Here is a 27,135-nt window from a genome sequence, read left to right on the forward strand (position 1 = left end):
GGACTGGTGGGTTCCCTTCCTCTCCCCCCAACACCCTGTTGGGGCGTTCAGTGCATCCTCCATCTGGATCAACGACGTCCCCATCCATGTCAACTTCCTGGTTAGAGCCTTCCTCTACTGAACACTGAGAATCCAACCGTCCAGCTACTCTTGGGTTGACACTTTCATCTGAAATGGCAGGCATAGTTCTCCTTTCTTCTACTTGTGGAGGTCTTACAGCGGCCCCCTCGGTAGACCTAGTGAGCCTTCTGATATCTTGTCTCCAATCTATTTCTCCCAATTTACCTGGAGCATCATACCCCCAATCATCTCCATCATCTTCTTCTGTGGTCGGTTCTCTGATTCGCCGTGATCTTCTGGGTGTGGACACTTTTGGCTCATATGTTTCAGGCTCCTCCCAAAACCGGACACCATCTCTGATGGGAAGCAAATGTTGTCGATGGTATGTCTTTATAGGGCCTGTTAGCCCCTCGGGCCTAATTCGATAGGCTGGGATGTCTGGCAATTTTGCAACCACAACATGAGGATCCTTTCGCCAACGATTGGCTAACTTGTGTTTCCCCGGGAGGCCCAAGTGTCTAAGTAAAACCCTGTCACCTGGCTCCAGAATATGCTCCTTGACCTGTAGATCATAACGACCCTTGTTTCGTTGTCCAGCTTTTGATGCAGCTGCTTCCGCTAGTCTGTAGGCCTCCTTTAGTTCTTGTTTCAGCTGCTCCACATATTTCAAATGGGGCTTTTCTTGGGGATCAGCAGTGTCCATTCCAAAACAGATATCGATTGGTAATCTAGCCTCCCTTCCAAACATTAAGAGATATGGGGAGTACCCCGTGGACTCGTTTTTCGTGCAATTGTAGGCGTGGACCAAATGGCTGATGTGCCTACTCCAATGTGCCTTTTTTTTAGTGTCCAAAGTGCCCATCATGCTGAGAAGGGTCCGATTAAATCTCTCCGGCTGCGGATCTCCTTGGGGATGGAAAGGAGTAGTCCTGGACTTCTTTATCCCGCAGACCTCGCACAGTTCTTTTATTAGCTTGCTCTCAAAATCCCGACCCTGATCTGAATGAATGCGGGCAGGCAGTCCATAGTGGACAAAGAACTTTTCCCATAGGATTTTTGCCACGGTCACAGCTCTCTGGTCTTTTGTCTGGTAGGCTTGAGCATAACGGGTGTAATGATCTGTCACCACTAGAATGTTACACTTGTTGCTTTCATCCGGTTCCACTGATAGAAAGTCAATACAGACTAACTCTAAAGGCCCATTGCTGGATATATTCTTTAAGGGGGCAGCCTTTTCTGGGAGGGATTTTCGAAGTATGCATGTCCCACAAGATTTACAATAACTCTCAATGTCTATCTCCATTTTCGGCCAGTAGAATCTATCTGAAATTAAACTCATGGTCTTCTCTATTCCCAGGTGGCCGTGTTTATCATGCAACGCACGGAGAACCATGGGACGGTGCTTCTTTGGCAATACTAGCTGTTTCCTCTCTCTGCCATCTTTGCGGCTGGTTTCTCTATACAGTAGCCCCTGCTTCACCACCAATGACTCTCTCTGTCTGCTTAGCAAAATAGCTTCCTCTGTTTTCAAACTACTCGGGTGGATTCTTTGTCTGTGTTTAACAGACCACCTAACTGCTGCTATAGAGGAGTCATTCTGCTGATCTTCTTTGACTTGGCTTGAACTCAACTTCTGAAGATCACTGAGCTCCATTTGACTCAGCCAGCAATATTGTCTTGGTAGTGCATCTGTCGTTGCCCCTAGAGCTGTTAAGCATTCTTTGACTGGAGGCACGACCACACGTCCCTCGTGACACATCCCCTTCACCTCTGGAGCTGGCAACTCTATCCATTCTTCTTCCTGAGATTCCACAAACCTTCCCGGTAATCTTGACAAAGCATCGGCATCTACATTTCTTCTCCCAGGCCTGTACTTTATTGTGAAATTGTAAATGGCCAGCGCCGCCAACCATCTGTGCCCAGTTGCATCTAGCTTTGCTGTGGTCTGCACATATGTGAGGGGATTGTTGTCTGTATGCACTTCGAATGGTACTCCATACAAGTAGTCGTGAAGTTTGTCAACAACTGCCCACTTAAGGGCCAGGAACTCCAACTTATGCACCGGGTAGTTCCGTTCACTGGGTGAGAGACCTCGACTGATGTAATAGACTGGTCTTAACCTTCCTTCTTGCACTTGGTATAGCACTCCCCCAAGTCCCTCAAAGGAGGCATCTACATGCAGAATGTATGGTAACTCTGGATCGGCATATGCCAGAACAGGCGCTTGAATCAGGCAGGTTTTCAATCCTTCAAAAGCTTGTTCGCAAGCCTCACTCCACCTTTCCCCGAACGCATCATTTACCCGGAACAATGGTTTCTCTTTCCGATGGGAACCTCTTGGAGCAGGATAACCTCGAGTTAGATCTGTAAGAGGCTTGACAAGTTTACTGTAGTTTGGGACAAACCTTCTGTAATAGCCACAGAACCCCAAAAAAGACCTTAATTCCTTCAGTATTGTTGGTCGAGGCCATTCTTTCACCGCTTCTATCTTCGCTGAATCTGTAGAAATTCCTTCCCGATCCACAACATATCCCACATACTTGACCTGGGTTTTACAGAAGCTACACTTGTCAAGGGACAACTTCAACCCTTTCTTTATTAAGCGATCCAATACCTTGAGGAGTCTTTCGTTGTGCTCATTCAATGTTTGGCCAAATACTATCAAATCATCCAAGTATACCAGCACTTCCCTGAAATTCATGTCACCCACAACATCATCCATGCATCGTTGGAAAGTGGCTGGAGCCCCTGATAATCCTTGTGGCAATCTTTTGAACTGAAAGAATCCAACCGGGCAGATGAAGGCGGTTTTCTCAGCATCCTTCTGACTCATCAATATCTGATAGTACCCGCTGCGTAGATCTAGCACAGAAAACCACTTGCTTCCCTGAAGACAATCAAGGGCTTCGTCTATCCTAGGGACAGTGTACTGATCAGGAATCGTGCGCTTGTTTAATGTCCGGTAGTCCACGCACATCCGTATTTTTCCCGTCTTCTTTCTAGCCACCACAATAGGAGAAGCATAGGGACTCTCAGATCTCTCAATTACATCATTCTCTAGCATCTCCCTTAAATGTTCCCGAATATCATCCAAATCAGCAGGGGCTAGGCGTCTTGACCGTTCTCGGAAAGGTCTGTCGTCCGTTAGCCTTATGTGGTGCTCCACTCCTGTCGCTAGACCTAAATCCCAGTCCCCCGAAGAGAAGGCAGCCTCTCTTTGTAGCATTTGCATAACTAGCCAGTGTCGGTCTTCTTGACTAGCATCACTACCATTAAAGCATTGATCAAAACTTCCTATTTGTAATGTGGTTTCTTTCTGAGATTTTTTTCCCTCTTTCTTCTTATAAGCAGCAAGGCACATAGGATGAATCTTAAGTGTTTTACTATAACTTGCTCCTCCCACCTCTTGGCACCAGTTGGCCAGTATCTCGAACAAATGGGAGTTAGTTCCAATAATCACTGAGACATCTCGAGGTTCTCCTTCGGCCTCAGGACAGACAAGTGCAAGCACGTTCACCTCTTCTTCTATTCCAGCTACTTCCCGTGGGAACTTCAAAGGTACAGTGATGTACCCAAGGTAGGGATAATTCTTGTCACTCAGACCCCAGATGGTCAGTCCACACAATGGCTTTATGGGCAAGTCAGATAGATTATCTCGGTACCACTTCTCGAACACAATGGACACCTGTGAACCACTATCTAGCAAGGCCATACAAGGTCTCCCATTTAGACATGCCGGCACGTGAGGAGAGGGTCCCAGCAATCCTTTGGGCAAAAGACCCCATTCCAGGTGAGAGTTCCCCACAGTGTTAATGTCAGCTTTCTTTAGAGGGCCAGTGTGGGGGTTCCTGGTCCTCCCTTTCAGTTTTCCGAAAGCTTCCTATCCCGGTGGGATGGTGAGGGTGACCACCTTCCTCCCTTCCTCTGAGGACATTGTCTAGCGAGATGCCCAACTTCTCCACAAGTGAAACAATTGTTCTGTTTCCGAGTAGTGTTAGCTTCGAGAACTTGCCGGGGGTGGATGTTCGGGTGCAGTTGCTCGGTAGTGTGGTCTTTCAGCATCTGTGCTTGAATCTGCTTCTGCATCTCCAACAACTGAGCAATCTGCTCACCTTGTTTCTCCACAATCTTCATTAACTCAGGGCTGGGAAGATCAGCCTCGGGCTTTGACTGTACGACCTTGACTTTCTTGGTCACCCTCTCTCGGGATTTAACTATAGCTTCCTCTTGTTTAACATCTTGTATCCTATAAGATCCGCTGTCTCTTATAGGGTTCGGAGCAATGCCATTCCTCCAGGTATTGGGAAGCCATCTCTTTCCATGCCTCGTAAGTTTCTTCCCCAGTAGGGACTGGTTTTATTCCTGAGAAGAGCCGGAGCCTTCTGTAGCCCCCTTCATGCTGTGACTTTCCTAACTGGTCTACCAGTTTCTGTACAGCAGTGAGGAACAGTTCGCTTTGATCCTCATCAGTTTTCCTAGTACTGGAGGGTGACTGAGAATTCTCTTCCCTGGCCTGAGGGAATACTTGTCGGTTAATATCTCCATCTGGAAGTTCAGCATTAAGAGGTGCTGCGACTAGCTGTTTTGGCTTTAACGGTATCACAATATGCCATTGTTGTTTTTGTGGCCCAGAAACGAGGGAGGGAAGAAAATCTTTATCCAATTCTGCTTGCGTCTCACAGAGGATCAGACTGGTCTTATGCTGATCTCTACCTTTCCATCCAAGGATTTTAGGATGTTCTACCCCATAAATCCTGTGGAGCACATGCAGGACTTCCTCATCTGTCACTCCCTGAGAGTCACCATAGATCCCTAAACATCGAGTTGGGGCCACAGTCTGTTGTTCACACCACAGAAACACTTCTTCTCTTATACTATCCATGACGTCTGTGCTGATGGGTTTCACTGAGTGTGTCTTCAGGATCTCAGCAGTGCCTCCACTGTAACACCCCCTTGTGTATTAAGCGTTGTGAGGGTATATATATATATTGAACCACGCAGATGCTTCTCACCTTGGTACTTGGTTTTCAGTGCCTCCACCCGAATCTCTGCTTTCTCTTCTGGGGGGTGTTCAAAAGATACACCAGGGGGAGATTCGGGAAACCCCCTGCCCAGTATTAACACTCTGTGACAAAATGTGTGCTGCAAAAGCCAGCCAGGCACATTTATTTAAATGGAAATCCTAAATGCAGCTTTGTAATTTTATAGAAAAATATACTTTGGTATAATTTGAAATAATAGTGCAAACAATACAATACAGTAATAAAACAAGTGTGGATGAAAGTGGCGCACCACTTCTTACTATGCACACCAAGTTAACACAAAAACTCGCAATAAATCAATAACAGCATACAATATAATATAATATATAACAATATAACCATTAACTGTCACAGCTTTATACACATGAAAAAATATATCAGATATCTTACTTGCTCCTGATACTGTGAATATCTTGCAGGGTGAATTTATATATTTTCCCTTATAGCCCTACAATGTACTGCCAAACACACACAGCAGTATTCAAACACACCACACAAATAGAGCAGTGCACTGCAAGTTGGGGCCCTTCTGTATGTATGCAGCATGGCATGGAAACATCATGTGTCCAGTTTGCAGATTTTGGAGATCTTTAAATCACTTGCAGTGAGGTACAGCAGTCACAGTATGCAGACCCTCCTCTAGCAACAACTGTAAAATCCTTTCTAATTTGTATCCTGGGACTTGTAGTTCCACAAGTGCTGATTAGACACACACTTGGTGCATATTTACCTGCCCACCCATCTATCCCTAACTCTTCAGCCCTTGTGGCCAGATATAGTCCAAACCCCACTTGAACAACAACAGATAGATAAAAATAACCAGTAACTTATCTGCACCAGTGTGTCACAGGTCTGAACTTGATTATCTCCAAAATGGCTGACTTGTAAAATGTCCTTCTTCAGAGATGCATGCAAACCTCCTCCTACAGTTTCAAACTGTGGCTTCCAGCAGGTTCTGTTCAGAACTGCACCGAGCTTTGATATCTCTGCAGACTGCTCTCTCTGCTCAGATCACTCATCCAGTGCCCTTCTGCCTAGGGTCACCTATCTGAACTGGTCACACAGCTCAGTCTCTCCCAGGATGCTCCTCTCTCCCTCTCTCTCTCCGCTCTCTGGTTTCTCAGTCTTCTTAGGCTCCGCCCCCTCTTCATAACAGCTTTCTGGGAGATGTAGTTCCTTCTCCTTGACTGGTAAATAGCTATATGCATCTCTTTTCTTACTGATGCAATTGTGATTATTAGCCCCTGGGTGCTCAAATCCAACTGCAGCATCCCCAGGGGTTACATATAAAATTCACAATAAAGAGCATAGTTATTACATATATAATGGGATATAATAGCTATGTATATAATTGTTCTATTAGTAATGACAAAATTCTTGTCTCCTGGGGTTGACAGCAACAGAGCTACACAGACACTATTACGCAGGCCAACAGATAAGGTGCAAACTGACTTCTGGTTGCAATGTTACAAAAAAATAAAAATAATAAGACAACTTATTGCCTAGTAATAATAAGGCAACCTATTGCCTGTCTGAATTAAACAAAAATAAGTAATTGACCCTATCTGTGCAAAGTGTAGGCCTGTAACCCAGTACACCACCTGTCAGCAACATCTGCTTGTCTCTAGAAATGTGAGCAGCGCCTGTGTGGAACTACAGCCTTTAATAGGAAGAACAAAGTCAATTTCTGGGAATTCTCTCGGACACCCGGAAGAGGAGGGCAACCTCCTGCATCCTGCCCACTTCCTTACTCAAGTGGCTGGGGGCAGGGCTTAGTGACGTGGCTGGGGGCAGGGCTTAGTGACGTGGCTGGGGGCAGGGCTTAGTGATGCAAATCACAGCGAATCATCCTGGTCCCTAGGACATGGCAGCGACATCTCCCCTCCTAGGGAAGATCTCATATGTCAGCAAGTAAGATCTAAGCTCTGTCATGTGTTTAATACATTAATGTCCTCTACATTTTGCTTTACAGAATTGTCTTACCAAGTTGACATTAACTGTTAGGGAAATAAATAGTTACTTAGTTGGGCGCAGGGGTCACCGTCTACAGAACTGTATGGGTGACATTCTATTTTTACCCCGTTAGAGCAACCAAAAAAGCATTAAATAAATAAATGTAACTTTTTTTTACAGAATAATGTAAATATGTTTCAATTTCATTAAACAGTTTTACAAATATTTACATTAAGCCATACACTATAATGAAACATCATATTCTCCAATGTTTCACTTTCAGGTGCTGCTGGTGTTTGCAAAAGAAGACAGTCAGAGTGATGGATTCTGGTGGGCCTGTGACCGCGCTGGGTATAAGTGTAACATCGCACGGACACAGGAAACAGCACTGGAGTGCTTCCTCGATAAACACCATGAAATCATTGTCATAGACTCTAGGTACCCAAGATACCTGGATGCAGAGGCTGTTTGCAGGTATGTGTGGTGCTTTGACTGTTGTCCAGTTGCATTAAATCTATATTAATTTTATATTAGTTTTTATGCTATTGTAAAGAGGTTTGGCTAATCTGGGACAAAAAAGAAAAATATTATAAATAATGTTGTTGATGATATTGTTGTTAATCATTTTTGCTCTTCAACGAAATTCTCCCATTGTCAATGTTAATGTTATGTTTCTAAATATATAATGGAAAGAGTGAATGCTGTTTTCAACGCGTATGAACAACTTTATTGTCTGCAGCAGGATATCGATTTGATAATGAATGGTTTTGGAAATAAGTAACCAGTTGTTTCCTGCACAGCCCCAGTTCTCCAACTCTCCTGTTACTGCTCTGATGCATTTATTGCAACAGACCTTGGCAGGTATCTAGCTATGTCACTCAGAGCTGTCCCATCTGCTTTACTTTCTGTCTAGTACACTGTAAAACCCCAATGTTGCACCAAAACTGAGAAATTTAAAGGGGTTCGCCATTTTTATTATTTTCCCTATCTTGCCAGACTCCCAGAATAACTTATTTTATCAGAAGACAATGAACTGTACTTGCCTTGTAGATATAATTCTGCACGAACTGCTACTGTTGATTGCTCAAATCCTCTCCAGGGTCCTCACTTCAAGATGTTCTTACAGTATATAACTGAATACTGGGGTTCCAGTTCCGCCACCCATAACCAGGGCCGGATTAAAGGAATGGAGGCCCCTGGGCTAAGGGGGCCTTCATTCCCCCGGGAGGGTCCCCCCCGTGATCCGAGCCGCCCCCAAGGCACTTACTTCCATCTACTGGCATTGCAGTCCTTCCCCGGCGCGCTGTACCCTCTTTACTGAGGAGATCTCGTGAGAGTGAGACTCACGAGATCTCCTCAGTAAGGAGACAACAGTGCGCCGGGGAAGGACCGCAGTGAAAGTGCTCAGCAGCATTGATCGCGCCGGGGGCGCCCCCGCCCTTGACCGATCAATACTGCTGATGAGCACTTTCAAGGGCCCCCTGGATGCCCGAGGCCCCTGGGCTGTAGCCCAGTTAGCCTTAGGGTTAATCCGGCCCTGTCCATAACCGATTATAATGTACTAATAATATAATATAGGTAGCAAAAGAGTGAGGAAAAGTTGGAACCCGGGAAAACGTTCAAATGCTGTCGGTGGAACATCTTACAGCCAGGACCATAGAGCTGCACACAGCAATCAGCAGACAGTGCTAAAAGGTTGACTGTGGTCACTGTCTTCTGGTAAAATAAGGTAACTCATGGACAAGGGGGTGAGAGAGGTGGGAAAAATAAAGTGAAACCCCTTAACACCTATGAACATACCTGTCAATAAGCCCAATTTAGGAAAAAATAGGCTTCACCTCGAATTGCCCAAACCACTCACAGATCTGCTAAACCACTATGCTACTCATCTTCAGTGGCCAACATTCCGGAGTGCCTCAGGAACATCAGGAGGTACATTTATCAAGCTGCGGGATTGAAAAGTGGAGATGTTGCCTATAGCAACCAATCAGATTCTAGCTATCATTTTGTAGAATGTACTAAATAAATGATAACTAGAATCTGATTGGTTGCTATAGGCAACATCCCCACTTTTCAAACCCGCCGAAAACACGCAGCTTGATAAATTTACTCCTAGGACTGTTTCCAGATATTCCTATTAATATCGTAAGCTTGAAAGAAGAAGCCATATTCCAAATAAAAAATACATAACTAAATTGATCAATAAGGTAAGAAAAATAAAAAGTACTGATGGGGAGCCTATAAGTAAAAAATACAATGTACGCAAAATTTATTGAGAGAAAGATCAAAAAACCTCAAAACAAAGACAGAAAAAAGTATTCAAAATTGTATACTTTAAGCATAAAACACCATAAAAGTACAATTAAACACAATAAATAGCAGAAAGGGTTAATGGCCTGAATATGAATGATATGTAATCATAATACACCTATGACAATTCCATATGAAAAGTACATTATCTGTGTTATCAAAGATTATTGAATAATAGAGCAGAGGAACAAAGATACAATCTCCTACAAAGAAGCCTCACAGTAGATCAAAATATACCAGGGAGAAAAGAATTTTGTAAAATGTAGATCGCCCAAAAAGTGACAAGCATAAGTAAATTTGATATATCACATAAGTAAACTATACCGTAAGAGGATCAAATAGAATTTTAGATAATTTATCAATGCAGCAACACAACTTGCAAAAAAAGGATGCTTAACAAAATGTATGTGAAACACGTTTTGCAATCAGTCTGGTTTGCCAGTTGGGTTTGTGCTATACGCAAAGCTAATACAGGTATAACTGGCATCAGAATGTATCAACCCTCTATCGCTCTCACTCTCTGCCCCTTCAACATTTTAAGACTTTTAACTTTTCTTCTTTCACAGATCAATACGAGCCACAAAGCCATCAGAGCACACTACAGTTCTTGCTGTTGTTCCACGTGTGTAAGTTATTTGTGGTTTTACTTTTCTATTTGTATTCAGTGTTTGGTTTCATGAACTGTCTTCAATATTTCATGTTATTTAAGTTATATAAAGGGTTGCTCCTAGATGGAGTTATTTGTTTTCATTGCCATGGGGTATGACACAGATCTGCTTTGCTGGAGCTGTAAAACTTGTGGCATTGTTTACCATTTGCAAAGCACCTTTAGTTGGTTTATGACCTCCAGCACTAAAACCACGAAGAAACTATATGCAAAAAAAAAAAATATGTTTTGCAAATAAGAATATTTCTGTTTTGCTGCAGAGGATCTGATCAGGAAGAAATGTCAGTCCTTCCTCTTCTCCATGCTGGATTCAATAGGGTAGGTGACATTCACCTGTGTGTGGCTTTGACTACTTGTAGCAGACAAGTTGGATGTATGATTAGCTATTTCTTTACATGGTGTTTTGGGTGGACCTTGAGTGCGTGGTCCTGTGGCATGGGACCTACTTGATCTGGATGTCCATGCTGCAAAAATCTTCTCCCAGTGTTGTTGAAAGAAGCACAATAGTATACACAAATAAAGAAGGATAAAATATTCTAGGTAAATACAGATAAATGTTCTTACAGAATATATAATGTATGTATATTCAAAGTAAATAGTTGTGTGAATCAAGATTGGATAGAGAGAAGAGTAGGGATGAATGGGTTAAAAAGTGTGAAAATGGAGGATTGGATAAGAGTTTGGAATAAGGTGTCGATGAAAACTATGTGACTAATGAATAATAATAATATAATAAATGGAAAAAAATTGTAAGAATAATAAAATAATAATAATGAAAAAAATAGTAAGCACATAGGTGAAACCCCAGGATCTACTTTGCAAAAATAACTCTATCTCATACTTGCCAATTTTGGGGTCATGATAACCCCGTAAGGGGTGTGGCCCCACGGATTGCGTCATTAGGCTCCACCCCTGTCAAACGTTTCCAAATTGGGGATTATTGCAACAGGTGGCGGGGCCATGTTAATGTGTTTAGCCCCACTCCACCCACTTCATTAACAGAGGAGGGCAAGCTGCGGGAGGTTGCCCAGCTCTCCTGGAAGTCCGGGAGAACTACCAAAAATTCGGGAGTCTCCGAGACATTCCGGTAGAGTAGGCCGATATGCCCTATCCTGTTTCTGGTAATTTGCTAGATACACTCTCTAGCAATGTTTATTTACATTTCCTGCTGCACATACATCTTCAGTGGGCCAAGTATATACAGTCCTCTGACTACACATAGCAGCCATTAGCGCATCACAAGCCCAACATCAGTGGGTAGCTTTTTGTGCTACTCAGCTCAAACAACTAGTGTTGCCAGGGAGAGGAAGCAGACAGGGGACTGTATACCCCAGGCCCACAGAAATGGAATTGCAGCAGTAAGCATAAGTGCTAGACACACTCTGCAGTATATTATATTGTATAATATACAATTATATCACAATGCTTGTAACTATGCACTGTTAAGAAAGTAATGCATGTGAATATAGGTCTGAAAATATATTTGAATATGTTTTACAGAGATTTGTGGAGAATAACAGTATGATTGCTTGCTACAATGAGCTGATCCAGATAGAACATGGGGAGGTGCGTTCTCAGTTCAAACTGCGGTAGGTGTAAATAAATGCTTTTTAGGTATACTAATAATTATAGGTGTCTCACAAGGGGATTAATTGGTAAAAAATGTGTAGACAAGACGCACAAGTGTAAAGATTGAATTTTGTACACCAAATTGAATTGCCTGGACTTTTCCCCATGTATGGGCTCAAAACAACTAACAATCCTAACCAGAGTCCTGTCGGACAATGACTGCTGGCTGTATGTGTGTACGCCCACCTTGGGTCCATGCTAATTGACCCACACATATTATGTTTTTCAAACAAACAGTCCAATTTGGTCATTCACGTAAGTGGTGGAAGTAGACAGAGATCCTGAGTGGATCTAACATCTGTTCATGTGGGGCCTGTTTTAGGAGATTCTGAGATGTCCCCTCCTCTTAGCACCCTATCACAGGGCACATTCTTCTCCTTTCCTCTGCTCTCTTACATTTTGATGTTCACTAATAGTGTTATCCACACTATGCCTGGTGCTCCTTTTTAGCATGTGTAACACCCAGGACTAGATATACTCCTGGACCATCACTTCCCTTTTCACACGTCATCCCAGCTCTCATTTTACACATAACATCGGGCCTGATTCATTAAAGAAAGTTAAGCAAAAAGTTGAGTAAGTAGTCTCCTGTATGAAACCATGTTACAATGCAAGGGGTACAAATAGTTTTCTATTTTGCACATAAGTTAAATACTGTCTGTTTTTTTCATGTAGCACACAAATACTTAGCTTTTCTGTACACTGAAATTTGAAGTTGAAATTTGTTTGCTACATGAAAAACCAGACAGTAAAACTAATTTGCACCCCTTGCATTTTAACATGGTTTTGTCCAGTAGAAAACTTAAGTAAAAAAAAAAGAGTACTTTCCTTAATGAATCAGGCCCAGTTGTGTGCACATCACTGCTACGCTCATACAACAACACTTTGTAACATTTACAATCATTGGAGTATGGAATGTCATGGAAGGGTTTCTTAGACAACTAAAGGGCTCTGTATTCTGTATATATAGAGACAGCCGGAATGTTACTTAAAATACAAACAATGGTTTTTATTTGAACTAATATATTAACAACACAAAAACAACACTATTAAAGGATTGTTACTTGAGATATTTAGAGCAAAATAAAATTTGCAGTTTAGTAGCTCAAACAAGCACAAAATAACAAGCAGTAAAAACAGTTTCAGTTACTGACCCTCATTGAACCACTGAAATGACTGAAATGCATATACAATTATCATCAGCAGCTATTTATATAGCGCCACTAATTCCACAGCGCTGTACAGAGAACTCGCTCACATCAGTCTCTCTCACTGGAACTTACAATCTAAATTCACTAACATACACGCAGACACACAGACCAATTGGTTTCTTGTAATGGCAAATCGTGACTTGCACAGATAATACGTGAATCAGTAAAAGAAAAAAATAACACGAATGCCCAATACAGATATCTTTAATACCAATTCTGAAACTCTTTCAACCAAATGCAGCGGGTACTACTGGAATGCCATTATTTATTATTGCTTCAAATAAATGGTTTGGTGAAGACCCCAATTTTATCATGATGTAGTTACAGCAATTTATAAGACAGTAAATCATTAAACAAGTTCACAGCTGTGCACATTTCCATTCCCACCCTTCGCCGCCTGATGCATAACCCAAACAGGTTACAGGGTGTTGAACAGGCGTACAATCAGTTATGGACTGTTTTTATTTATGTGCTGTCTTTATAAATTGCACTAATGTTGTAACCCTGTTCTCTTCACTGAAACAATATTACACATGTCATAGGAAATGATCATTTATATTGGTTTATGAAATTCAATTTATCAAAGAAAGATTGCACTATAGTAATACAAAAGTGGTGCATAGAGGAATTTATTGAATCGTAAGATATCAAACTGGATGCGCTTCAAACTATTGAAAATGTTTCCCAGACCTCTAGCAAGCTAAGTTTGAAATTCAAGCGAATTCAGCTTTCCGTCATGTAAGCCAGCTCTATAAATGTTGCATGGTTTAGTGCTCACCAGCACCGGGTGACCGGACTAATGTCCACTTGGGCCACACTAGACATACTCCGGCTGTGCGGCCCCTCCAGGTCACGTGACGGAGGCATGCTAGTGTAGATGAATAGATCACAATCTTCCGACCTCATTTACCAACATGCCAGATTATAATTTAGGTCTGAATATTAGCAGGCATTTTGGTTGTATTTGAACTGCAGAGACTGTGATAGCGGGGGCAACTGCCCTATATCTGCTGCAATATTTCGGTGTGGGTGCCAGCATTACTAATACTATTTTTGAATGTATTCAGTGTTCATCAGGAAGTTTATAGACAGGATGTCATAGTAAAATATTCTGTACATAGTGTGGCAAGAGCCCGCTACTGCTGAAGCACACGCGAACAACTTCTTCTTTTTATGCAGCTTTATTGTCAGGATGGTTAAAATGTATTTGACACCATATGAATTTCACAGCAAATATGGAGACCCTAAACGCTAGCTAGACATAGACCAGCTCTCTCAAGACCAGCCAGCTTCTCCAGCATTGGTCTCTCTGAACAAATGATACAAACAAGCTTTTATACATGATACTCCTCCCCCAGCCTTAGCTTGATGGGCAGGTGACACACCCACCTTCTCTTTAAGAGGAAACGCCCATCACTGGCTCTATTTGCACTAACAGACACACCCTTTCTGTTTGCTGAGAGGAAGGAGCTTTCAAATCATGTAAGTTAACCAAACTTTAAATTACACATAAGTCTTTAACTGGTTTAACCTCAATCTAGGTGCATAACTGCTTGTATGCTTTCTCTGCATCTTGTCAGATAAATGCCTCCCTTTGTTACATATCCCTCCCCCTAGCGTCTCCAAGTAGGGGGACGCGGACTTCGCGAGGAGCGCATATTTTCGTGACAATGCATCTGCATTCTTGTGCAGAATCCCAGGTCTATGTTCTACTGAGAACTTGAAAGGTTGCAGTGTCAAGAACCAGCGGGTTACCTTGGCATTTACCTCCCGGTTGTTCTGCATCCATCTCAATGGTGCATGATCTGTTATTAAGGTGAACTCTCTGCCTAGGAGATAATAGCGCAGAGCTTCTGTAGCCCATTTTATGGCGAGACATTCTTTCTCCACAGTGGCATATTTTTGTTCCCTTGGAAGCAACTTACGACTTAGGTACAGAACATGATTTTCTACTCCATTCTTCTCCTGGGACAAGACTGATCCTAAGCCAACACCAGAAGCATCAGTTTGGAGAAAGAACGACATACTGTTTAGGCGCCTAAAGTCATTGCAGAACCTAACTGTCCCATTGGGTTTCGGGACAAGCACAATGGGACTATTCCACTCACTAGTGGACTCTTCAATCACGTCTAACTGGAGCATCTTCTCGATCTCCTTTCTCACGTCCACCCGTCTGGCTTCTGGAATACGATACGGCTTCTGCTTTACAATGACTCCTGGCGCAGTGACAATGTCGTGTTCGATTAAGGTAGTGCGCCCAGGGATGGAAGAGAAGACATCCCTGTTCCGACGAATCATTTCTTCAGTCTGTTGTCTCTGCTTAATGGACAAAGCTGGCTCTATGGGCACCTCAGACTTTTCAATGGCAGTACTCCCCACCTGAGGAGAGGTTTCCTCATCATGCCAAGGTTTAAGGAGGCTAACATGATATATTTGCTCCTCCCTTCTCCTACCTAACTGGCGGACTCTGTAATTGACAGGATCGACAGCCTCTAGAACTTCATATGGACCCTGCCAATGGGCGAAAAGTTTGCTTTCCTGGATAGGAACCAGGAATAGGACCTTGTCCCCAGGCTTGAAAGATCGAACAACAGCACTTTTATCATAACTTTTCTTCTGTTGTTCCTGAGCCTCTTTTACATGTTGCTGCACAATGGGCCTTATCTTTCCTAGCCTCTCATACATTTGGGACACAAATTGAACCAGATTGGGCTCCCTGGGACCTTGCTGCTCCCACCCTTCTTTTAACATATCCAAGATATCCCTGGGCTGTCTCCCAAACAATAACTCAAATGGACTAAACCCTGTTGACGCTTGAGGTACCTCACGGATGGCAAACATCAAGTAGGGAATAAGAGTGTCCCAATCTTTTTTTTCTTGAGCCACTGCTTTCCTGAGCATGTGCTTTAATGTGCGGTTAAAGCGTTCCACCAAGCCGTCTGTTTGTGGATGGTACACGGAGGTGTGAAGCACCATAACCCCTAGCAACTGGCACATGTCCTTCATCAGTTTGGACATGAAGGGAGTACCCTGGTCTGTGAGAATTTCTTTGGGTATTCCCAAGCGTGTAAACATCAATACAAGTTCTCTAGCTATGGTACTGGACTTTATGTTTCGTAGGGCAATTGCTTCTGGATACCTGGTTGCATAGCCAAGCACCATTAGTATATATTGGTGCTCACGTGCAGATTTTTCCAGTGGCCCCACAAGGTCCATGGCTATCCATTCAAAAGGAACTTGTACTATTGGTATTGGAATGAGAGGTGCTCTGTACATGGGTTTGGAACAGGTTCTCTGACAAATGGGACAGGACCGGCAATACTTTTTCACTGCCATGTGTACCCCGGGCCAGTAAAACCTAAGCAGAACTCGTTCCCGTGTTTTATCCTCCCCTAGGTGTCCCCCACAGACATGTGTGTGCGCTGCTTTTAACACTAGGGGTACATGTACCTGAGGAACCATTAATTGTTCTACTTTTTCCCCCTGTACAATAGCAACTCTATACAGGAAATTATTTTTGACAACAAAATATGGTATACCTTCTGTAGGCTGGGCGGCTTTCGCTACCCCATTTACCTCAGTCACACTTTTAAAGGCATGTTCCAAAGTGGCATCATTAAGTTGGTCCCGTGCAAAGTCCTGCAGAGGAAACAAAATTGGTATTGCAGACCAGTCCGTATCCTCACTGACAGGCGGGGTGGGCTCATCTGTGACATCACCGACCAATGCTAGTTTGGACTGTCCATGTTTCTCCGCAGGTGGATGCTTTTGTGAAACTCCTGCTGTGACTCCCAGGATGGCATTCCGGTTTGGCGGTTCCCAAAGATCGATGTCCAGATGTTGTGGATTCTTAGGCGGTTTTTTTAAGACCGGGCTTCCGACCGTTGCATCAGTTGCCGGCATGTCCGGCCGGATCTGCTCACCGAGGACCTCATTAAACAGTGGGTATGGGAGTTTAGGTGCTATGGCAGCTACCACCATAACGGTTTTGTCTTTGAGTGTGACTGGTAGTATTGTTCTTTCATACTCCTCTGTCGTGCCATGTACGCAAAGAACCTTCACCTTGGGCAACCGAGAAGTTATGGTTTCGGGTAAGGCAGAGCTGGAAACCAATGAGAGTTCACTCCCCGAGTCAACCAAGGCCAGAACAAGGTTTTGATTGATTAGCACAGTCACCCGGAACAAACAAGGACTTCCTGATGTGGGACTCATGGTAAAACAGCTTGGAAATGCAGGTCTAATATGTGCCACAGAACAGTCCATGGGTTCCTGTAGTTTAGGACACTCTGCCTTAAAGTGGCCTGGCTCACCACATTCGAAACACTTCAGATTAGACAGCTTTGCACCTGGCCATCTGTCCGTAGCAGTTTTGCCATTAGGCCCTGTAGCAAGGATTGTCAAACCTGGCTTTTGGCGTGGCAGCGACTTTGGTATGAATGCAGGTTCTTTAGTCATTTGCTGTAGCACACAAAACCTTTCTACCACTGTGGCAAGCTCTTCATAAGTTTGTGGGTCCGATTGCAGCACCCACCTTTTCAAATCGCGGTTCATCCCCCGGATGCGGTGATCTATCGCCAGAACTACAATAATCCGAAAAGGCGAAATCTCCTCAGGCTGCAGCCATTTCTTTAAAATTTTAGAAAGCTCAGCCACTTGCGCTCTGACCGGTTTTTCTTTATCATAGCGCCATTGATGATAGCGCTGGGCTCGACCTGGCCCGGAAACCCCAATGCGAGCCAATATCTCAGACTTTAGACACAAATAATCAGAAGCTCGGTCCTCATCTAGATCCATATAAGCTCACTGAGCTTCCCCAGTCAGATATGGCACCAGTCTCTCAGCCCAATCTTTAGGAGGCCATTTTGCCCTTTTTGCAAGTCTCTCAAAGGACACCAGATATGCTTCTATGTCATCAGCTGGTGACATTTTCTGCAGAACTGGACCAGGTGGTTCATTTTTGTCATGCCTCACCTGGCTTAACTCTTCTCTTAAGAGCCTTGTGTTTTCCACCTGCGCCTCGGCGACTCGTAGCATCTGAGCTTGCTGCTCTTGCTGCGCAGTGGCCACATTCACAAGGGTTCTCAGTACTTCCTCCACGTTGACGTCTGCGCGGATTGGGTAGCGGAAACTTGCTTCCCGGAGCATCCCACTCCTGACACCACTTGTGGCAAGAGCCCGCTACTGCTGAAGCACACTCGAACAACTTCTTCTTTTTATGCAGTTTTATTGTCAGGATGGTTAAAATGTATTTGACACCATATGAATTTCACAGCAAATATGGTGACCCTAAACGCTAGCTAGACATAGACCAGCTCTCTCAAGACCAGCCAGCTTCTCCAGCATTGGTCTCTCTGAACAAATGATACAAACAAGCTTTTATACATGATACTCCTCCCCTAGCCTTAGCTTGATGGGCAGGTGACACACCCACCTTCTCTTTAAGAGGATACGTCCATCACTGGCTCTGTTTGCACTAACAGACACACCCTGTCTGTCTGCTGAGAGGAAGGAGCTTTCAAATCATGTAAGTTAACCAAACTTTAAATTACACATAAGTCTTTACCTGATTTAACCTCAATCTAGGTGCATAACTGCGTCAATGTTTTATTCTGCTTGTATGCTTTCTCTGCATCTTGTCAGATAAATGCCTCTCTTTGTTACAATAGGTACATATTGACAAATGAAAGGGATTGGCCACCTTTGGACAGCTCCAGCTATTTGGTTTCACGGCCCATGGTTGTACTCGCCATAAGCAGACTGCCAGCGTGCACCACCAGCAAAGACAGCCAGGAGAGTACAGCGCTGTCAGTGATGATAGTGAAGTGATAAATTGGGCAGCAGATTCAAACTCCTGCTTAGTATGATGTATATAGTATCACCTATGTTCTTGAACAGTTAGGACAGACTGGCATGGTTGCTAACCGGATACAGAATTAGCGAGCTGTGGACCCTGGTGCAGGAAGAGGGGAGGAGGAAACTGGGGCCCACAGCTCCCTAGTTCCAACCCTCTGCATCTACCGTGCAGCGGGCCCAATTATCTCCATGGGCTCCGATGCACGGCACCTGCCGCACCAATAGTAGTTCCGCCGCTGCTGCTAACATTAAGGATCCAGGTAAGAGGAACCCCAATAAACAAAATCATGGTCCATAAATATTTGCGGTTGTCCAAATGTGGATAATCCATGTCATTAGTTTTAGTTTTCATAAGTGTGTATATACATATTGGGCACATTTTTTTATTAGTAGCTCTTCATATATTGTTTTACATTCCATAATTATTTATTAGTATCATACACATTAATTCTTATAATACTACTTACACCTTGCACTACTTATATCTTGGTGAGTACTGATTTATGATAAACGATTTGAAACATCAATCAGTCATAACAAGACTATAGCAATCGCCACAAATTAAATTCAATTACTTCTATTTGCGGCTGGATGTTTTACTACGGTAGTGATATTGATCTTAGGACGTTAAGTAGCTGGTGATAAAGTGCAGGTGCCCAGCTAGAGACTTATATTGACAACGTACATCTATTTTGAAAGTGACAGCATTTTATATGTTTTAATTTAAAATGATGATTGACTGCTCATTCGTTGCAGGTCCTGTAATTCAATATTCACAGCCTTAGATCATTGTCAAGAAGCAGTAGAGATTACAAGTGAAGAACATGTTATACAGGTACAGATAACCGATCCTTATCAAGCTGTTTATCTTTATGCAGAACATTTTGTGTTTAGTGGTTTGTCCATAATATATCTGTAGTTTAGGATTGCAACTACAGATGAACAAAGCTGGGGTGAGATTTCTTGCGAATTGAATATTGTAGTGAAACAGATCATTTTGAATTTATGTGCAAGTATGTGATCTCTTATCCAGAAACCAGGTATCTAGAAACCAGTTATCCAGAAATCAGTTATCTAGAAACCAGGTATCTAGAAACCAGATATACAGGAAATCAGTTATCCAGAAACCAAGTATCTAGAAATCATTTATCCAGAGACCAGGGTGTAAATGTATCAATCTCCGGTTTTGTCAACTCGTGGGAGTTCGGCGAGATGACAGCTTAAATTTAAAGCGGCGCTGCCTTGTGAAGGGAAACTTCCCTTTACAAGGCAGCGCTGCTTTAAATTTAAGCTGTCATCTCGCCGAACTCCCGTGAGTTGACAAAACCGGAGATTGATACATTTATTCCCAGGTATCTAGAAACAAGTTATCCAGATATCAGATATCCAGGAACCAGTTATCCAGAAACCATGTATCCAGCAATAAATTATCCAGAAAGCAATGGCAGGACACAGTGTTTTGGCTCCCAAAGCAAAGTTGGAAAAATGCAGTCTACTCCTACTTTCAATTCCTACCATTACCATTCAAACATTAAACCCAATTAAATACATATTGAATACAGCAAATAGCCATAGGCATCCATGATATATATCATCGATGTGCCCACCATTAACTGTGCCAGTCCTGTGCGTCCCCATTAATACTATCAGCCTCTATAGCCCCATTAAGAACACCTGCTCTGTACCATCCATTACTTGCACCACCCTATGTCCCTATTCAGTGGACCAGCCCTGTTTCTCCTCATTAATTGTACAAAGCTTGTGCCCCTATTGATTGTAAAGACCTGTTCCATCCCATTAATTGTACCAGCCCCATGACCCCATTGATTGTACTAGCACTGTACCCCATTAGAAAAGAACAAAAAGTAGGAGATAAAAAAAATGAAAGATAAGACAATCTTATAGCATGGTTCTCCAAAGTATGGCAAAACACATTGGGGCTGATGCAGTGTTGGTTGAAAAAATGTGAAGAAAATACTCATGGAGCACAGAAGAATAGTGTATTTCTACCCGTATGAAGAGCAGCACGAGATGCCTCCACATCAGCTGCATATACACCTGGTTTACGACAAGTTATCATCATTAATGTAATAATAGTAGATAATAGATACGCCTCCTACCAGGCATACATGTGTGTTTCTGCAGGTCTGTATGAGCTGCTTTGCGTATACAGGCCTTTACTGTACTCGCCCAACATTGAAACACCCTTTCCCTCCCCTATCCCGCCTCTCCAGACCCAGACGGGTTTTGAAAGTGTTACATTATAAAACACGTTATTGTTTTCTATGGGGGGGTCTTTTTACTAATAAATCACATGGAAAATGTACAGTTAGTAATTGTAACTATCTAAATGTCTTGTGTACTGGAAAATTCCATTGAATCTCAAATTTTAAAGGTACCAGCCTAGGCTGCTATTTTCTCTTCCCTATTCATTATAGTAGCACTTGGTAGCTATTTATCAGAGCCAACCACTAATGCATGAATAAGAAAAAAAAAATTGTGACAAATACTCACAACTGGTCCAGATAGGCTTAGAACAGTTATTCCATTGATTACATATATAAACCAACTCGTCTACTCAAGATCGTTTTGCTGCAATGATTTGTTCTACACTGATCTAATAATATTGTCAGTAGTATTTCAGTAGTGATTTTACTTTGAACAGCACAGTAAAGATATTTTATTATTGCAGAATTGCCTGTTAGTATGTACTGAGGGTATATTTTACTGAATGACAATCTGGGAATAACCTCACAGTTCTAAGTACTTGTAACTTGTTAGTATGTTAACCCAGCTTTCGAACGGATGATGGGCTACCACAAGGAAGAACTCCTGGGGAAAGAGCTCATGGAACTGCCGAAAAGTGACAAAAACCGTGCCGATCTGTTAGATACTATCAACACATGTATCAAAAAGGGAAAGGTAAAGAACAATATGTTTGCATGTCGACAATTGCAGTATGTTTACATGTATAGAAGTTGTAATGGACAAATACAGCATAATAAAAGGTGTTGGACTCAGGGCGGCCAATAGCATCATTTAACTTATTTAAAAGAACTTTTAGACTTTAATGTTTTGCACAAAATCTCAAAGGGAAAGGAAGGGGTTCTTTACAGTAAGGGCAATCGATATGGAATTCACTGCCAGGGAAGGACGTGATGGCAGATTCGATTGATATGTTTAAGAAAGGGTTCTAACCCTTTGTATAAAGACAAATTTTTAGCAGAAAAGGTTATCCAGGGTTCCGACCGTTAATTAAAATTAAGGATAGTAGTGGATCCAGGGAGAAAAAGGGCTGCAATATTGGATCAGGAGGGATTTTACCCGATTGGCGGTTGCTTCATTTGGATCAATTTCAGATATAAGAGAGGGTTCGGTTCGCAGGAGATCCAAAATAGGTTGAACTTGATGGACTGGTGTCTTTTTTCAACCTCATCAGCTATGTTACTATGTATGTTAATTCATGAGCTAAGCATAGTCTGGTCTTTTTTTATTAAGCATTTTTCCCCCAATCGTTAGTATTCTAGTTCTGGATCGTTGTAGTTCTGCTATTCCAGGGCTTAACACCCTTACCTCAATTGCTTTGGGGGAAAACCCAAATTCTTATTTTGAATTGTATATTGATAATAAGAAAATTTGCTAATTATTAATATTTTTGGCTGCTTGAGACTAATTCTGCATAGGTACTTTATGCACCTCTATATGCTCTAGCCTAGTGTAGGAATATATATATAGCGTTTAAGAGCTAGCACTTAAGATTAAAATACACAGACGTGTAAAGAGCTGTACTGTCATTAGCTGTATTCTTAGAAAAAAAACTACTAATGAGTAGCTAAAAATTCGTTTTCAATTATTTTCTTGTGAATGAGGTCGGCCTTAGGATGGCTACCGACTGGCGTTAGGGAAACACCTGTATAAAAGCATGTGGTTGTGGAGGGATGTTGCTGGAGAGTTCTCCTTTGTCCCAATGCATTCACTTGCAGTGAACCCAAATAAATGGAGCAGGCAGCGTCCAAAAGACACACAAGAGCTAGTGGGTATGAGCTCATTGGTACCAATGGTTTCCATCCCCATGTCACGATTGTACTATCATAAAAACCCTAGTAACATGAAGTAGCATGATTTTTGACACTAGTGGGTAAAGGCTTTAGTGTGCGCTTTTCTTTCACCAAAATACAGCAAATTTAAATACAAAATAACCGCTTTGTAAATCATCCTGCTTATGAGGATATTCATTTAAAAAGAACATTTTTGGTGGGGTTAATTTAACTTCCTTTGGAGGGAAGCAGATGTATAGAAATGTGTTTTTTTTAACAATGGTATTGACCTGAATATTGTCTAACTATCCAAGCCAGGCACAGTCAGTGATACCGTTACTGCTGGCTTTGTATCTCTCCTGCTGTAAGAGCAGAACGTTTCAAGGATACAGCTCCCAAGCGGAGCTACAACAAATAAGAATGCTCAATTGCAAAATCAGTATATTAAAATGCTCTGCCAGGTCACTCTATATAATTGAAGGTGACAATTAATCTTACTTTGTTTGTTTAAGGAATGGCAAGGGATTTATTATGCACGGCGGAAATCAGGAGACAGCATACAGCAACATGTGAAAGTCACTCCAGTCATTGGACAAGGAGGGTGAGTACAAGACAGCTTGTTCTGGGCTCATTCATGTGTTCACTAACAAAATACAGAGCATACATCCCAGCTGTCCCAGTTTTTATACACAGTTGCCCTGCTCTCCTGGAATGTCCCGGAGACTCCCAAATTTCTGGGAGTCCTCCCAGACTCCCAGGAGAGCAGAGCAACTTCCTGGGTCCTGGGCACAATTAATTAAATGGCAGGGGCGGGGCTTATGATGTGACTTGCGCATCATTGTGGCCATGCCCCCTGCCATGATAGGTTATAACATATGATGTTTTATGGGGCGGGTCCAAACTATGTGATTCACCAAACCCCGCACCCACACACCCACCTGCCCCCCCCCCCACATCTCCCGGAGGCAAGTTTTCCACAGTTGTCAAGTATGTTTTTACATGACATTTCTGACATTCAGAGGTTAAAAGGGGTGTTGCCTGTTTGAAGGTGGTGTGGAACTGGACTACCATGAATGAAACAGGGTGTGGTTTTGGAAGGATTGGGGGTGTGACCTAATTTGGTCTGATTGTCCAATTGCAGTTCCTGGGAAGAATGTAATGAAACCATTATGTTTACACAATTTCAAATGGCTAATATGGGCTTTTAGAAGGGTGTTAACACTCTCTATAAAAAATCAATATACAGGGTGATTGAAAAGTCGCAGTACACCCTTTTATTTCAAAAACTCTACAGGAATTGGGCCGATTTCAATATGGCGCCCATGTTTGGTACATACCGTAAAAGATAGACCACGTCACCCATACCTTACTGGAGTATTCAGGTTTCCCAATTTCCTGTAGAGTTTTTGAAATAAAAGGGTGTACTGCGACTTTTGAATCACCCTGTACATTGCAAGGCTAGACAAAATGGATGTATACCAAGTGGTGGAAAATGCTTACACAAAATATCATGTTTGGCCTGTGCGTCCCTTTGACGACTTTTTTTTTTTTCTTCTGATGTCTGAACAGAGTAATTGTGTATTTTTTCTTCGTTTTGCAGCTAGGAGACTTTTTTAAATAACACTCACTCTTGGACATTGTACAGGACTGTATGTCGTTGCTGTGCGCAAATTATTTCAGTTTTATGTTATGTGCTTCATTAGCTAGCTAGTTAATATTATTAATATTGGCTCCTTGGTTAATAGTGTGGAAAATAAAAACTGCATCCAAAGAATAGTAGAAGTATAAAATAATAAAAGTGTTTGAGCTTTGACGACAATAAATGCTTTTACTATACAGATTGTTGGTATATAACTAATAATTAATTTAATAATTTAATAATTTTAGGTTTTCATTTTCAGTTAAGACCTTGATGTCTGAAGGAAAGATAATTTTAAACTTTAAAATAAACCTTTCACCCCTAATAAAACCCACATACACACAAAGCACCAAAAAATGGACTTCACACTTGTTAAAAAAAAAAGATTGTTTTGCTATGATCATTTTTCATTCCTTTCTATAAAGCCAACTTGACAAGGAAAGTTTATTTTTAAACCTGCACACAGTGGAAGCAGCCATGTTGATGAGAATACAGCCAGTCAATTCACTAATAGCCAGTAACATTTACTCAGCTAAATTCTATGGAATATCGGAAAGCCTGTCTCCAGCACGTCTAGGGGAGTGGTCCACTTTAAATGACTAGAATGCCTTCTGAATCCATCTCTTGTTGTTCACTTGGATGCAATGTCATGTTATCAGAGGGAAAATGCAAAATAGGACAGAGTTGAAAATGGGTATACATTTATAAGAGAAAAAGACTAGTATTATTATGCACTACTGATCCTCCCTATGTAGATCAGAATTGTGGTGATTTCATGCCTTAAAGCAACTTGGTTCATGTTAACCCCTTTTCCTAATGTCACTTCCTCATGTAAGCTTAATCTCAGAAGTCTGGTTCAGTACCCTTGTTATGCTTTTAGGCTGGGTACACACTATAGGGTTTTCAGAGGATTATTAGACCAATCACCCGATAAACGACAGTTCGGCCTGATATTCCATTAGTGTGTACACTGCAACAATGAATGATCATCTTTCCAAAGCACATTGTATCGTTGCATTTGATTTTTGACCAAACTAAAAACGTTGGAACAATGTTGTTCCAATCCTGCAGTGTGTACGCACTCACGACCAGCAGTGTCCATAGATATCTATGCAGTGTGCAGAGTCACGATCTTTACAGCTGATGGTTATAACAGATGAAGAGCACAGATCTGAAGGTAAATCTTGTAAAACGTGTTTAGTGTGTACACAGAAATCCGCATGCTGATCGGGACTTTTGTTTTTTAATCAGTCGGTAAAATGTTATTGATAACACATCGAGAGAAAATTTCTGTAGTGTGTACCCAACCGCTGCAGGATTGGAACAACATTTTTCCAGAGATGAAGGAGATTTATAGCCTGATTTAAAAATCCCGTTCAACGATACGAAGAGCTTTGCAGCGTACACACTAATGTGATATCGGGCCAACCGGACGTTTATCGTCTGATTAACTCGATAATCGGCTGAAAATACAGTAGTATGTACAAAGCCTAAAACCTACCACAACCAAATCAAGAGGATGTGACTCATCTACTTTACAAAATACAGTACAATCATGTCTCCGATTTCTGCTTTATAAAAATAACAATAGAAAAGATGGAATAGACAATTAATGATAGTTGTAGTGTTTCATATACTGATGTTTACTTGTAGCTTTGAAGTGTAATCACCATATACCATCACCATCTTGCACAAATCTATCAATTTACCGATGAACAAATCCTACAATGAAGTTTTATTCTCTGCGAAATATTTATTTCATTGCACTGAAACCCAAAATTAGAGATTTTTTAATGTAATATTGTTTTATGATACAAAAACATTGCAAGAAATTATCAAAACTGAAATATGCTAGAAGTATTGAACCTTCAGACTTTAATATTTTGTCTAGACACAATTTTCTGCACCAACAGCTTTAAGTCTTTTGGGGGTAAGTATGTACCCATTTTGCACACGGTTTGGAAATTGCTTTGGCCCCTTCTTCCATGCAATTTGCTCCAGGTTGTTCAGGTTAGTCGGATGACGCTTGTGCACCCTAATTTTCAAATAGTCCCACCAACTCCTGGATTGAGATCGGGGCTTTGACATGGCCACTGTAGGACAGTCACCTTTTTGTTGTAGAGCCACAATGTTTGTTTGGGATCAGTGTTCTTCTGAACAATGAGCAATCATCTAAGCTTCAGTTTTTTGAAGACTTAAACAAGTTCTCAGTATTTCCCTGTGTTTTCCACCACCCACTCTATGGTCTATATTAACTAGATGCCCAGGACCTGCTGATGAACAGCAACCATGCCACCACCACCATGCTTCACTTTAGGCATGGGGTCTTTTCTGAGGTATGGGCTAAATGACTCTTGCACCACACCTATCGCTTTGAACTTTGAACTGTGGCCACAGAATTTTTTCCCACATTGCAAATGGGTCACTCTCATGCTTTTTGGCAAAATCCAGACCTGCTTTTTACATGATACATATGTCCCATAAAAGCCATTAATACGCAAGGTCTTGATATGGTGATGGTGTTACTGCAGTCTCAGCTACTGAACTCAGTAACTCTTTCAATATGACTGTTGGCCTCTCTCTGGTCTCCTTGCTTGTGTAGAGACCTGTTCTAGGCAGAGTCTGGGTGGTTTCATGCAGCTTTCTTCTGATTCACAACCTGAATAACATGCTTGCCTACTCTCCCGATATGTTCCGGAGATTCCCGTATTTCAGGGGAGTCCTCCCGGAAGGA

At 42.1% G+C, this 27,135-nt stretch overlaps 1 protein-coding gene across 2 annotated transcripts in view; it reads left to right on the plus strand.

The window, feature by feature from the left end:
* PDE8B (phosphodiesterase 8B) overlaps positions 1–27,135 on the plus strand; it is a 224,785-nt gene that overhangs the window by 169,698 nt on the left and 27,952 nt on the right. For both annotated transcript variants that reach the window (XM_075182192.1, XM_075182181.1), the window contains 7 exons: positions 7,339–7,529; positions 9,932–9,991; positions 10,293–10,350; positions 11,533–11,621; positions 19,482–19,560; positions 21,507–21,647; positions 23,275–23,363. In XM_075182192.1, the coding sequence (XP_075038293.1) occupies positions 7,339–7,529; positions 9,932–9,991; positions 10,293–10,350; positions 11,533–11,621; positions 19,482–19,560; positions 21,507–21,647; positions 23,275–23,363 (707 nt within the window). The remainder of the gene's footprint in view (positions 1–7,338; positions 7,530–9,931; positions 9,992–10,292; positions 10,351–11,532; positions 11,622–19,481; positions 19,561–21,506; positions 21,648–23,274; positions 23,364–27,135) is intronic.

The sequence above is a fragment of the Mixophyes fleayi genome, chromosome 1 (genome assembly GCF_038048845.1).
Source record: "Mixophyes fleayi isolate aMixFle1 chromosome 1, aMixFle1.hap1, whole genome shotgun sequence".
NCBI classification, from domain to species: Eukaryota; Metazoa; Chordata; class Amphibia; order Anura; family Limnodynastidae; genus Mixophyes; species Mixophyes fleayi.